We start from the raw sequence: 15,149 nt of genomic DNA, 5'->3' as shown, positions 1-15,149 counted from the left end.
GTCAACAGGTAGAGAGAACTGAGAAATTTACGGTTGAATTTCTGAACATACAATAATTCATGCAACTATGTAACACCCTTACTAAGGTAACCTTATTTTTTGTGTTTTTTCATCCATTGTTGCAATGATGTTGTCATCATTTTTTGAAGTGACCGGTATCAAGCAGTCTTATCCTTGTTTATTGTAAAATTTAATATTGCCTAAAAAGATGAACAAGTTAAGTGAAACTGAGAGAATAGAAATACTAATTATGATAGGATGTGGTGATCGCATTAGGACCCAACACCAGGTTTGTGAAATGTTTAATACCAAGTATCCTGATAAGACAATATCTCAGTCTACCGTTAGCAAACTAGTAAGAAAATTTAGGGAATTAGGTCACGTCAGAGATCGACCCAGATCGGGTCGTCCCTCAATTTCCGAGGAAAAGAAGTTAAGTGTTGTTTCGTCCATTGAAGAAAATCCTCATACACCGACTAGACAGGCAGCACTAGATAACGATGTTGGAAAAACATCTTTAAGAAGGATTTTGAAAAAGGCAAAATATCATCCCTATAAATTAAAATTAATCCACGAACTTAACGAAGATGATACAGATCCTCGATTAGAGTTTTGCAAAACTATAATGAATGTCTGCCATAACGACCGTCTTTTTACTCGTAGAATAATTTTTTCTGAGAAGTCGACCTTCTGCCTTAATGGTACAGTGAACAAACAGAACTGCCGTTACTGGTCTTCCTCCAATCCAAATTAGGTGATTGAAGCTCATACCCAATATCCTTAATCTGTGAATGTTTGGGCCGGCATTATCAATGACAGAGTCATAGGTCCATTTTTCTTCGAAGGTACCTTAACAGGTCAACGTTATTTGGAATTCAAAAGGAACGAACTGATTCCCGCTTTATGTTTGATGTTTCCAAATGCAAATAATCCCAATATTCCAGAAGCTTCAATTTGGTTTCAGCAAGATGGCGCGCCGTCACACTTCAGCAGAGCCGTGCGCCAATATTTAAGTGAGGTATTTCCGGGTCGATGGATTGGGCGAAGGGGTCAATTGGAGTGGCCTGCTAGGTCCCCCGACTTGACTCCTTTGGACTTCTTTTTGTGGGGTTATTTAAAGCATAGAGTGTATGTAAATAAACCCAACAATTTAGAAGAATTGAGAAATAATATAAGAAATGAGATTCAACGAATACCTCAAGAAATGATACGCAACGTTCTGAGAAAATTCGAATCAAGACTCGCTTACTGTCAAGAAGTTAATGAGGCTTAATTTGAATATTTAATTCGGTCTAGATTAGAATAGTTTCTTTTTGTTCAACGTTTATACAATACTTTTGATTAAATACATTAATATTTTGCAAGTTTTTTTTAGAAATTCAACCGTAAATTTCTCAGTACCTGTTGACACTTACTAGCTAGTGTCAACAGATGGTTTTAAAAAAGCTTCGATAAAAAGTGCAAACTGCATTTGTCTATGTCTAACCGTTTGGATTTTATAACATGTCAAAAGTGCAAATATGCTGATCTTTAACTGTCAATAACTCAAAAACAAATGAAGATAGGTATAGGACATTGTACATAAAATATGTCTAGAATTTTCTGTTCTTTGAGAATACAGAATAAAAAATAGGTATTTCCATTACAAAAATTGGTCGTAACTTATTTTTGAACCACCCTGTATACATGAAATTATAGTAAGAAAACCCGCAGTTAAAAATAAAAATCGATGTGTCCGAGCGTTTTGTTTTTGAACATACCCCTGAATTTTAAATGAATTTATTCCGGACTTTTGGCTCTCACTGTATAATAAAACATGTACGTAGAAAGGGTAAGTTCATAAGGCTGGAAAGTCAAATATCGATGGACTTGGGAATTCCAAGGCGGACTGTCGATTATAATGTTAGGAAATTCACCAGAGAAGGGACTATTGAAAACATCTTGTCGAACTTGCATTGTCTTATTTATTTAATGTAACACGACGTTTCTGTACCATTGTCTACCACCTTCAAAAACAGAAGGGACTATTAGCAACAAACCTCGATCGGGAAGGCCAAAGGCAACAAGTTCAAAGGAAGATTTAAATATTATAATTACAAGCAAACGCAATAGACGCCTTACCGCCCCCTGAAATCACAGCAAAAATCAACAAGGAGCGTAAAAAAGCGGTCAGTGTTTCGACAGTAAAACGGCGACTTTATAATGTTGGTCTTAAAGGACGTTTAGCTGCATCAAAACCGCTTCTAAAGGATGTTAATAAGAAGAAAACACTTGAGTGGGCCCAACCACACAAAGAAAGGACCATTGATGACTGGAAGAAAGTTCTCTGGAGAAATTCGACGTTTTTGGAACGAAGAGGCGACTTTTTGTTCGCCGTTATGCCAATGAAAGGGTCGCGGAGAACTGTACGGTGGCCTCAGTTAAACACGGTGGTGGTTCGGTGATGGTGTGGGGTTGTTTCGGAGGATCTTCAGTGGGCGATCTAATTAGAATAGAGGGAATTCTTCGAAAAGAGGAGTACAAAATAATTTTAAGTGACAATGTACTTCCTTCTGGTACTCGAATAATTGGGGAAAACTTTATCTTTCAACATGACAATGACCCCAAGCACACGTCGAAATTGTGCAAGTAATATTTAGGTCAATTACAAAGGCAACATCTTTTGAAAGTTATGGTATGCCCCACAATCACCGGACCTCAATCCTATCGAATTACTGTGGGATGAACTGGATAGAGAAGTGCGAAAATCATGCCCCACATCAAAAGAAGACTTGTGGAGGATCATCCAAGAAGAGTGGCACAAGATACCTCAGAAAATGTTGGACAAATTAATTAGAAGACTACCGAAACTCTGTGAAGCTGTTATTAAAAATCGAGGCGAACATGTAGATGAATCCAAAATTTGATTTTCTTAAATTTAATTAATTGAAAAATGTATTGTTTATATTCATTTTGTTATAAATAAACCGGTTCATAAGAAGAACTGATAGGTTTATTATTTTTAGTTATAACTTTAAAACAGTCATATGTGGGCAAATACTTTTGAGCGGTAGTTTATAAAAGCCATTAAATACATAATTTTATTTAGTATATTTTTTGTTAAACGTTTATATTAAATAATAAAAAAATTTACTTACCATCTACAATAGCCTTTCCGCTTTCTCCGGGACTAATTTCTGAAAAGCCATGAATAAAAATCACAGTGTTCCATTCGGGTCTTACCCCAGCACTTTTAGCCGCCCCTTTCTGATTTAAAGGTGAAATGGGAATGCCGCTTTGTTCTTCTTTGTTATACAGTCTAAACTGTACATCTCTTGAGATTTTTACCGGACAACAGTTGGTGCAAAAGCCTCGAGGCAGAGTCGAGAATTTTAAGTTGTTTTCTCCTTCAAAAAAAAATAGTTTTTAAGGGTGAAAAAATACCAAAGTTTTTGTAGCGTAATTCAGAACTTTATCATAAAACTATTATATATTTGTATATATGAAATTCATAGGTGAGCATGCGATAGCTATATAAAAATGAAAATTGTCATCATGTTTTAATTTTTATATGGCTATTCTAGTCAGGCGTATCGTAAAGAATTGTAAGAAAAATTATGGTAAAAAATTAATTTTCAGAAGATGCAGACAGTAAGTTATTGAAAGTATTGCCCCACTTTTTTTACAAGTGTTGTAACAAAAAGAAGTCGCCTGAAATGTAAATAGTAAATTTAACATGCTTATGTAATTTTTCATAATTTTACTCAGTTTAAAACACATATTAACCAATATGAAGTTAATTGGTTATTAATTGCTAGTATAAGCAGTATTTAGATTTTTCAGGTAAAGTGTCATTATTTTTATAAAAATATTTTATTTTTTAACTATTAGTTAATTTGAAACATAATATTTGATAATAAAATTTTACAGGATGCATCAAAAAATCATATATTTTCTGATTTTAATTCTATTTTACTACCTTATCCATTTATTTCTTAAACAAATTAAAAAGAAAAGAAAAATGACTAATACTAAGAAACAAGCTCAGTATCTTCAGTAGTTTCCTTTGAACCACCTTTTAGAAATTCACGAGTTTATATACTTACTGATCCAATTATATCAGTATGTTTAATTATTTCGATAACGGTTCATAAGCTTTCGATTATCGTGTTAAGAGTCGAATAAATTAAAGTTGAATTTTCTTGAGTCACGCAAACTAGATATTACTTTTCTCAAAGTACCTGTAATAATTCTTAATATCGTACTGGGCTAAAGTGGCAATAAAAGGGTAAATTAACTAAGTTCATTATTTTTTTGCATTTGACGCTAGAGAGTGGTATACCAATTCGAGTTAGATATTTTATTTCGTCGAGTAGATACAAGACCCAACACAGTACTAGTGATGTACCAAAAAGTACATTTTTTTTAACAATATATCGAAAATTATTATAAAAAATAGTTAAAACAATATAGACAACTTTCAGTAAAAAGAATCCGTAATACGTGTACAAAAACTTTATAAAACATACTGAGGTCACAACTATTTGATATCTACGTCGAATCCATATTATAAATCGATGATAAAAATATCAAGTTGATATTTATAGCATGTAAGTAAAAACCATATCACAGTGACAGCAACGCTGGCCAATTTTTTGATATTCCCAATTGCTATTTACCCCCACGAAACATAAACACTAAAGAAAAAAAAGATCCAGAAAAAATTGAAGCCTTTGAATTATAGGTGTACAGACGACTCCTAAGAGTGTTATGATAAACCCACTCCTCTGTTCTACAAAACCAAATCAATAGATCATATCTCAGTAACTTTGGTCACATAACTAAAAGAACACGTGAAATGGAAAAAAGTTCTACAGGATGGTATCCTATAAAGTGAACCAATAGAAACCACTACATCTTGCTTCGATCTAATAATATTAATAATAGTAATAATACTAACAAAAAATAACTCCTAGCCAAACAGAATCTAGTCAATTATAAGTTACTAATCATGCATCTAGTCAAGAACCTGAAAATAATACAATGCAATGATTGTAGACATGTTAAACGCTAAAATATTACCAGCTAAACTAGATGTTAGGAACTTCATAGAGCTCCATGCTCTTATTTATTGCGCAGCCTTTAGAGTAGTAGTTGCTAACAGAGCAAAGATCGATTAAGAAAGACTCAAAAGAAAAACCAAACGGATTACAGACCACATTGGAATAAAAGACTAATATAGAAAATAGGGAAATATTGAATTCACACCAGAGATCGACCTATTAACGTGTCTCAGAACATTCTATATACTCAGCAATAGTAGCATTTGTTACGAGGCTTAAAAACATCAAAACCAAAGAGAACAGATTCTACAGCACTCTGAAATCCAACGGCAGTGGTAGTTTCATATAGAAACTCCAATCAGAAAACATACCTAATCAAAAACAAATCAACACCTACCGGTCATCAAAATAAATCATATCATCTTGAAACCAACTGGAAGAACAGGAGGAAAACGCAGAAGTAATACCTATGGAAGAACCAAATGTCATTGAAGTCATACTAAAAGAAGTCATCAAAGCACCCATAGTTGTCCAGGTCCAAAAGAGATAAAATACATTATTTTTTTTACAAAAAGCTAACCAACCACTCAAACAAAACACACAGAGTAAATAAATGACTTTATTAAACACCCAGAGAAGAAACCAATATTATTAACTAACAGGAAAAACCTACTTATGACCCAAGGGCAAACCAAGTAAAGAACCATCCAATTAACGACTGAATATATAATAATAATAATAATAATAATAATAATAATAATAATAATACTTCTTTATTTGCTCATATACATCCAACAGCTTAGCATCGTCAAAAAGTATAGACTGTCAAACGCCAATAATACAGTACATAAAGGGAGACATTAATCTATCAGAGTTTTACCTACATAACATAGCAAAAAATAATAAAAAATTTGTTCACAATATAAAACAAAATACAATTTTGGTTCGCATCAGAAATGCTCACTAAGTATGTATGAAACATTTGTTATACAGGTATGAAAGTATAATATTCGATAAATTTTGATAGACTAGGTTAAAGACTATTGTAGAATTCGTCCAATGAATATGGACAGATCTCCAAAATTAGGTTTTTCGTTACTTGCTTAAATCTACTTAAATGTAGTTGTTTTGTGGCTCGGAAATGGTGTACAAAATCATACCTTCCTGTATCACAAGACTCCTCAATGCGTATGTATAAGAACAAAAGACTGTAGAGCAAAAAGGGTATCGAAAGGGAACCAAGGGATCCCTTGCAGCTCTTCATAGACACAATTATTTTGAGTAAGGTGAAGAGGAAAACCAGGAAATTATCATGCTTCTATGTCGATTACCAAAAAGCCTACGATTTTGTCCCTCATCCCTGGTTAATCAAGGTAGTCAAGATATATAAAGTCTACTCATATAAATTATCTACGTCACCTGATGTTGACCTGGAGAAATGTCATCCAACTTAACATGAAACCAGTCTCTGTAGTCATACCCGAAATTAAAATCAGCTACGGCATATTTCAAGGAGATTTACTAGAGGAATAGGATACATGCTAAAAGAAGGCCAAATTGTATAGTCTTAAGAATAATCATGTTAGTAGCACAATTTTTCTAAAGGTATTAGTATGAAATTCGGCCTGAACAAATGTAAATATAGAGAAAAGCAAACGCAAAACGGGAGAAGTGGAACTGACGGACGCCGGATTCCTACAGTCCCTGCTGGAAGAAAATGATTTCTCTAGAATCACCAGAATCTGCAAGACTGAATTCAAAAGTAAACATCTTTTCAAAGCAATAAATACTTTGGAGAAATAAATATTTAGAAAATACCGATATTGACATAGTCATTCGGAGTAATCGCATGCACAGAAACGAATCTGGAAAGTTTCATGAGGAAATTAAGAACAACTCTAGCATAGAAGGCACCACCCCAAGGCAGTACGTTAAGGATCACAATACCAAGAAAGTCAGGAAAAAGAGGCCTTACTGACATCAAAAACCTACACAACGGGCAAGTTAAACTGTAATTCTTAATGAAGCTACAAAAGACAACAGAAGCATTTGACTCCAAACCACACAGTGGGCTTTGTAGCATCATGACTCTCCCCAAAGTAAATACATTTACTCACAAATACATTTTCTTCTCCGCAGTATGTCTACAGGGCATACCAACTTTGTATTATGAAACAATGACCAAACCGTTACGATTTCTTCAATAAAAATTAATAATGGAATATTTTAGGGAGATAGCCTCAGTGCTCTTGAGTTTGTTATGGACATCAACCGATTAAGCGTATTACTAAAGAAAGCAAATACGGTTTTAACATCAAAATAGGTAAAAATCAGTTTAAAATAAGCCACCTTCTAGATATGTATGACCTGAAAAAATATGCTTCTTCCAAAGATCAGCTCAACAAAATGTTGAACTTGGTAAATTTGCTAAGCAACGTCATAAAAATGCAGTTTAACTTAAGAAATGCAGAACTATCTACATAAACCGACGAAAAGTAACTACCCCTTGCTATACGAAATAGAAATAATATGGAGCCAACCCAACAGTACAAATACCTGGCGATCAAACAACCAAAAAAAAATGTACCATCCAAGAAGTAAAATGAAGCTTAAAGAAGAAACATATAGACGAATTAAAACAACGTTGAGGAGTCTAATTGCACACTATCACTTGGACACTTGAAAACCTTAATACTACCTCTAACATTCTGCAAATTATCCCGCAGTCTAAATTATCGAGTTCGCAATTCGATTTAGATAAGCATTCAAAAGCGTCCAAAGCATTCTAAAGGTATGCATTCTATGAGTTGGCTTTTGATTTGACGCCTCTTCGGTAATGAGGAATAAAGTCTACGGATGTATCAGTTATCTTAATTGATCGAGGTTAGTGTGATGCAGCTCTTGAATTTTGCCAAATTTTCTGCAATAAACCTCAGCTGTTCCTTTAGAAATTTATAAGTTCTTAGCCCCACCAATCTTGCTGCACAGGTCACGCCATACCGACTTTTCGCCCATTAAAATGATGAGCCATGAATGTTAATTTTGATTCTGATTGGATTTGCCGCGAGTCTTCCTAGTTTTCATAATAAGGAACCAATTAAGTTAACCAAGGTTAAATTAAATTAGTCCAGCTGTACTCCTTGGCGGCTTTAGTATTATGTAAATAAAATCGATTATGGCATCCACAAGTTTGTATGGCCTATCCCAGGATATTTGAAGTTTCGGCGACAAATCCTTTCGTGTCTTAGGGTTATAAAACTAAACCAAATTAGCGTTGTTGCACCTTTGGTGTTTAAAATTTACATCATATGCGACCTTTAATCGATCGCTGGAATATTGAATAAATCCAAGCATCTTACAAATATTCTGGAGCAAGCTAGGTTTAAAATTTAGTCCTTTGTCTGAATTTAGCTTCAAAGCTTCACTGAATCGGAACATCCAATCTTTTATTAAGGCATAGGCATTCCTGGTTTGATAGAGAGGAGGCCTAAGAAACTTTGCTGAAGTAGTCCATCACGACTACGATGTACTTATTTACTGATTCTAAATCAAGAAACGGATCAGCAACGTTAATAGCAATTCTTTCGAATCGACTTCCCATATTTTACTGAATTGTACTGTACATTTAAGGTTTCTGCTTTCTCTGCTTTCTCTATTACTCGCCTTACATACAACGCATTTCCTGCGCCAGTCCCTTACATCTGGTCTACCTTTCTATTGACCCAGTAACATCTTTCCCTCACCTTTCTAGAATAACTTGCTGAAGTCTGATTCAGAGCATTAATCGTCTTCCTGGTAGGTTCGAATTCAAGGGCGCGTTAGTGTATCTACTAGTTTAGGTGGGTGCAACTACCTCATTTTACCATCGTGGCGTCCATCCAGGTATGCTTGAACTGCCAAACGTTACATGATTCTTTCCGGGAAATCCTGATATGCTAGTCGAATCAAACGTGCAATATAAGTTTGAGATTTTTCGAAGGACTTCCCTGACTTCTGGCACCGATTTTTCAATTGCGTGTTAAAGACATATACTAGATGTGACTGGCCATAACGTATCTCCAAATGCCCCACGAGGTCTTAGATTTTTTTCTCTTATGGAGACATTCTTTCCAGGGTAGCAGCGGCATCTCCCTCCTCTCAGGGCCAATGTAAGGATCTCTTTTGTATTCTTAAGAATAATCGTAAAGTCAGTAAAGTCTGCTGGGAGGATCTCAGGAACCTCGCCGAAGCGCAAAATAGGCCAGAGATAATCCTAGCAGAGAATATGGGCAACAATAAGGCTGCAAGAAGGGCTATCCAACTTGCAACCCAGGGAGCCAGCAACAGCCTGGTAGGCCCTGAACCAACATGTTATGTCAGCGATAAGACCTGGAAGAGGGAAATCGGCAACTGGCTAACAAACCAGAACAAATTCTACTGGAAGCAGCTGCCAAAGATGGAACAATCCAAACAACTTATAGGCAGCCCACCCTTCAAGAAGGGTGAGAACATACTGGGCCACTCCAGACAACAACTGCGAAGGGTCGCAGGGCTACTTACAGGCCATGCACCCAGCAGGAAACACCTGCATACGCTAGGGAAATCAGTTACCTCGCTATGTAGGGGATGCAATGAGGAGGACGAAACAACTCTTCACATACTGTACTTCTGTGAAGCATTTAATCAAACCAGGGCAACATTCCTGGGGGAAGAGAAACCCGCACCAGAGGGTATAAGAAATCTACCACTGGGCACAATCCTGGACTTCCTTGAAGCTACAGAATTGAACCTGTGGGACTAAACATATGGGACACAATAGGACTGCTTCTTAGCAGACCGCAGTGTAGGGAGCCACAAGGCACCACCCAGCGGTGGAGTTTTAGTGGGTATAGGACGAAACAGACTCGACACTGAGTCCCACACTACTGGGGGCGGCGCCGCGTAACCAGTGTTCATAAAAAATTTCTCCACCGACTTAATGGGTATTTCTTGAAAGCATTTTTTGCCGTATTTCAGCAAAAGCCAGTAATTCGAGTTAATACGTTTTAAAAAATTAATGTATTTTTGTAACCAGCGTGTAAGCTTATACCTACTAAAATAATTTTTTATCTTACTCTATTTTATAGTGGCTGGATAAGCCTATCTCTCTTTTTAGTAACTGGTAAAAAATTCAAGGTAACCTCAAGTAAAATATAGCAAATAGAGTTACTAATGACAATATTTTATTTCAGAACACAAGGAACCCTATTAAAACCAAAAAAAAAGTCAGTAAAACACTGATCTAAATCCATGCCTGAGATCCAATCTGCACTAGTAGTAGCCAAGTCTATATAGTGTGTCCCAAATTGGGTGTACATGTATGGGTATCTTGGAAACTATAAGAGATAGAAGATTGGTTAAATGGGGAAAGTTGTAGGGCATTTAGTTAACAATTAAGTGCCGCTTTCAGAACGATTTTATCTTTTTCCTATTTTGAAATATATGGAAAAAATCAAAAAGTTGCATTTTTGAAAAGGGCCTGTATTTTTTTATTTCAACGTATTTTTAAAATCTGTAAAAACATTATTACAACACTTTTTTAGGACAACGCATATCTGAATTCAGTTTTTGTTTTCGACGTTTCGGTTCTCAGATTCCATCCTCAACTTCTTCTTTTCTGATGGCGGCCTGATATTCTCTGGATATCTTAACACATTAAAAACCAAGCAGAAACTTAACAGGATTTCTTTGCTTATTGATTATTTTTTGTAGATTTTTTTAAATTACTATTGCAATTGGTTTTTTCCTGTAAATCCCCACTCTCTGTAATAACCCAAATATCTATTTATGCAACTAAACACAAAAATGTTTATGGCTCTTATGAAATATTTAAAAAATTCTTTAAATTTTAGGACGTAAATCGATTTATTTCCTGGATAATCCGATTTTGCTTGTACCACATCGTTGGACGCGGAGTCGAACTCTCCCCGGGGATTCTCGTTTAGTTTCAACGCTTGTCGGGGCCAACGAGATTGTCGATTCGACATAGCCGCACTTCGGGAAATATTGCCCGTTATATCAGATTTTACACGAACGGATTGCCTTAGTTCCACTTTTGATTGACTTTTTTATTTCAACATGTTAGGGTTGGTCTATTGAGGGTTAATAACCCCTTTTCACAAGAATTAATAATTGTTAAATCGGTTGTCATATCGGAAAATAGAAATAATGTTAAGTTTTTTAAATTTTTTTTCATTCTACTGCAGACTATTTCTTTATTAATGTCTAAATCGTTTTTTTTTTCATTTAATTTTTCTTACGATTACCTATAATCAATTGAGTTTTGTACGTTCATTATAGTCTCCTTAAAATTCTATTTGACATAATTCCCTTGAATATGCTGTAATACTTTGAAAATAGAGAAAAATAGTAAGATAAGAAAAATAGAAAGTATTCTTCATCTGAAATAAAATATTTTTCATGAATCTTGGATCATAGGTGAATTATCATATTTATCAAGTAAAACGGTTTTCTTAGTTTTTTTTGTTTCTTTTGCATTTCATTTCTCAATATAGGTTTTCCAAATTTTCCTCATTTGTTGAATGATTAAAAAGTATAATTTAAATTTTAAATTATGCTTGGCCTCCATTATTCCTTTGACAAATCAAAATTGTCTGTATTCTAAAAAGGTAAAAAAAACTCATTTACAAAGCTACAAAATAAATAATATAAATCGCACAAAATCAAAAGTTTCCAATTCGCATGCCTGAAATGGTAATTACAATTAAAAAAACAAATCGAAAAGACAAATCTGCAATATTCATTAACGCCTCAGAGAGCATCATTAACGAATTCCGCATTATAAGGTTTCTCTCAAAGTATTCAAATTCAAATCTTTATTATCCAAAATTGACACAATACAGTGTATGGAATTCGTCCATGCTCAAAGAAGCTAAAATTTCAAACATTATATACTTGAATCTACACTAAACCTAGATTACATAATCAAAGAAATTATTAAGCATATAGAACAGTAACAGAAATAAATATATACGTTACAGTTAGTTATTACTCCGAAAGGTTTTTTTTAAATGTTGACAAACTATTGTAATTTTTTATGTGATTTGCCAATTTATTAAATACTTTTGGACATATTTTCAGGATAAAATTTTTCGAAAGAGTTAATCTAGTACGCAACAAAGATAAATCATTTCTTAGTCTAGTTGGATAGTTGAAAAAAACCATTGGCACAAATAAATTAAGATTCTTAATAACAAATTAACACACTTGAAATATATACATACACGAACCAGTTAAAATCTCAAAGTGCATAAAAAGCGATCTAATAGTACAGGAAGTTTAAGGGGATACTCCCGCCATACATCTAATAACTTATTTTTGACCAATAAATACAGGACTTATACGCTGAAAAACCCCAGAATTGGATCCCATACAATAGAATCCTAGAGTGGATTATGCCATAGTATACACAAACTAACTGGTTTTTATCCATTAAGGACCTAATATTTCTTATGGCATAACAAAGGCTACCAAATTTTGATGCCAAATCATTGCAATATGCCTACCATGAAAGAGTGCCATCTAGTATCAAGCCAAGAAACTTTTATTGTTTGTTGATGTTTATTGAAATTTATTGTTTGTTGATGTTGCAAGAAACTACAATTATTGCTCAAATGCATGTCAAGATCAAGATCTAATTAACCCCGATAAGTGCAAAGAACCATATAATTTGTTTTCTTGGTATTAAGAAAACAGTTATTTAGCTCGTGCAATACTTTTCCCATAGTAATGTGCATATTTTCTGTACTTTGTTGCCGAACAAGGGCTGATGTATCGTCCCCGTACATAGTAACGTGATACAGTAAATCTATAGGCAATGTATTTACAAATATAAGAAACAACACAGACCCGAGCACCGAACCTTCAGGTACTCCCAAATCAGTGTGAAGATTGTTTGAACAATATGAACCTAATTTATAGTAGTTCTAATCCCCGGTGGTACATATTCGAAGACCTAATGCCTAAGGGAAGATGATTAAAGGCGTTTTTAGCAAAGTAAAAAAAGGCTTTTTTACCAAAGTGCTCCTATTGTAACATATGGTCGAGTAGGAATGAGTGCACACATAGGCAAACACTTTCGAGCAAATACAAGCATGGTAGAGCTATGATATTTTGTAAGGTAAAAAAGTTTGTTTAAAAGACTAACTAAAAGACATTTTAAACATGAACCTAAAAACCCATTTCTGTAAGATAAATATTGAAGAAAAACTGGCCGTACTATAACAATACTAGAATGCTATTCCATAAGCAATGTGAGATTTAATTAAGGACAAGTAAAGTCAGTACAAGTGGTTCTGATTGATCGTAAAGTAACTCTCAAGGCATAACAGCTAGAAGATAGCTTTACTGAAAGAGTCCTCAAATTTTAAATTGTCATCAGTTATGAGACTCAGGAATTTAGCACTTAGAGCGGAAAGAAAACATTTTCAGTTTAACATATTAGTTTTTGGTATGTTAAAGAATAGGGTACAATTATTACACCAAGTTCTTATCGAAAGTGAGCAGTATTAATCATTTGTTCTAGTACTTCAATACTACCTCCATGCTAAAGGATCAAAGAATCATCAGCAAAAAGCCTAATACGTCCTCTGATCTTTAACGTCGATGAGGCCAGATCGTTTAATCGGGTCTAGGAAAGCCCTGAGGCACATTACAAATGTTCTGCATTGACATGGAGATTTTTCCTCCGTAGGTTACTGATTGCTTTTCATCACATTAATCGACTTAAACCAATTCAAAGTTACACCTCTAAACACAGAGATGATCCACACAGTCGAATGCTTTCGATAACTCAGAGAAAATTCCTGCTGAAAGAAGGTTTTCATTAGTACTTAATAAATATTTTCTGGAAGAGAGAAAATGGCATTAGATGTTGCTTTTCCACTTTCAAAACCAAATTGTGAAATGGAAAAGATGTTATTTGCAGTGATGAATAGAAGAACTCTCTTGACAAGCTCAAAAATAAACTCAAAATTAAAATATTTAGTTACAAAAAAATAATACATTGAATTTCTTTTTGTATTTTATTTATTATTTCTTTTACAGGCATTAGTGGTGCAATTTTTATAATTTGATGCTATTTTTGGTTACTTTGACGTAATTTCTCAATTTTTGTAATTTTGCAAGATAATTTTTGGTTACTTTTCAGGAATTTTCAAAAAAAAATAATTTCAGGTATTTCTTTTATAGGAAAATAATCAAAAATTACACCAGTAATGGTATAAATAACCGTGCTTAATTTGTTCTACGTAGATTAGAACCTTAAAGTAATTCAATGCTATTTTTGGTTACTTTTGATTGCATTTAACTTTTATTAGTTAAATGCGATTTATCGATTTTGTAGACAATTCTTGGTTCATTTCTGTAAAAAAACCTGGAGTAATTTTATATTGCCTTCAGTCAAACTAAGAGTTTCTAGTTTCAGGCAGCCAGACTAATTTCTCGAATCTTTTAGATTTTGTTTGTTTATTTTATTTCGTTTCATTTATTCAATAAAATCGAATATGAAAACTTAAAATAATGAAGAAATTATTCGACAAATCAAACATTAGATATAAAGTAATTTCCAAAAATTCACAAAATGAAAAGCAGAAACAATGAAATAAAAAAATGTCATAAAATACGACAAAACACATTGAAATATAATAAAACTAATCTACGCTTAAAGTAGAAAAAAAAAGAATTGCAAAACTGACGGTAACAAAGCAAAATAATAGACGAAGGGTCCTGTTTACTTAACAATCTTTATTTCAAGAATCCCGACGCGTTTCGGTTGTTAAACCATTGTCAAGGGAAAACTATGTAAAAGTAAAATATAAAAGGGTGTTATTAAACTAATAAATTAATTAAAAACAGAATAAAACTTACATGATATTACAAAATGTCCATAAAAAGATTTTTTTAACCTTTTAAGGACACACACATTACATTACAATATATTAATCTAAAAACATCTTATCACATCGTTTTTACAAACAATAACAGATTTTGGTTTTTAAAAAAATTCTATATGGGTACTACATTGTACACTATTATGAAAAGAGACATCTAGGATTAAACGCGGTTAAT

General features: G+C 33.8%; 2 protein-coding genes across 5 annotated transcripts in view; one reads left to right on the top strand and one right to left on the bottom strand.

Annotated features, from left to right (window-relative positions):
* LOC126735754 (uncharacterized) overlaps window positions 1–15,149 on the top strand; it is a 119,893-nt gene that overhangs the window by 66,321 nt on the left and 38,423 nt on the right. The window lies entirely within an intron of this gene.
* Window positions 1–15,149, bottom strand: part of LOC126735727 (phospholipase A1 VesT1.02-like) — a 76,185-nt gene that overhangs the window by 38,449 nt on the left and 22,587 nt on the right. For all 4 annotated transcript variants that reach the window (XM_050439823.1, XM_050439830.1, XM_050439817.1 and 1 more), the window contains exon 3: window positions 3,138–3,386. In XM_050439823.1, coding sequence (XP_050295780.1) covers window positions 3,138–3,386 — 249 coding nt within the window. The remainder of the gene's footprint in view (window positions 1–3,137; window positions 3,387–15,149) is intronic.

The sequence above is a fragment of the Anthonomus grandis genome, chromosome 1 (genome assembly GCF_022605725.1).
Source record: "Anthonomus grandis grandis chromosome 1, icAntGran1.3, whole genome shotgun sequence".
Lineage (NCBI taxonomy): Eukaryota > Metazoa > Arthropoda > Insecta > Coleoptera > Curculionidae > Anthonomus > Anthonomus grandis.
Note: the sequence above shows the minus strand (reverse complement) of the source record. Positions and strands in the feature narration are given on the sequence as shown.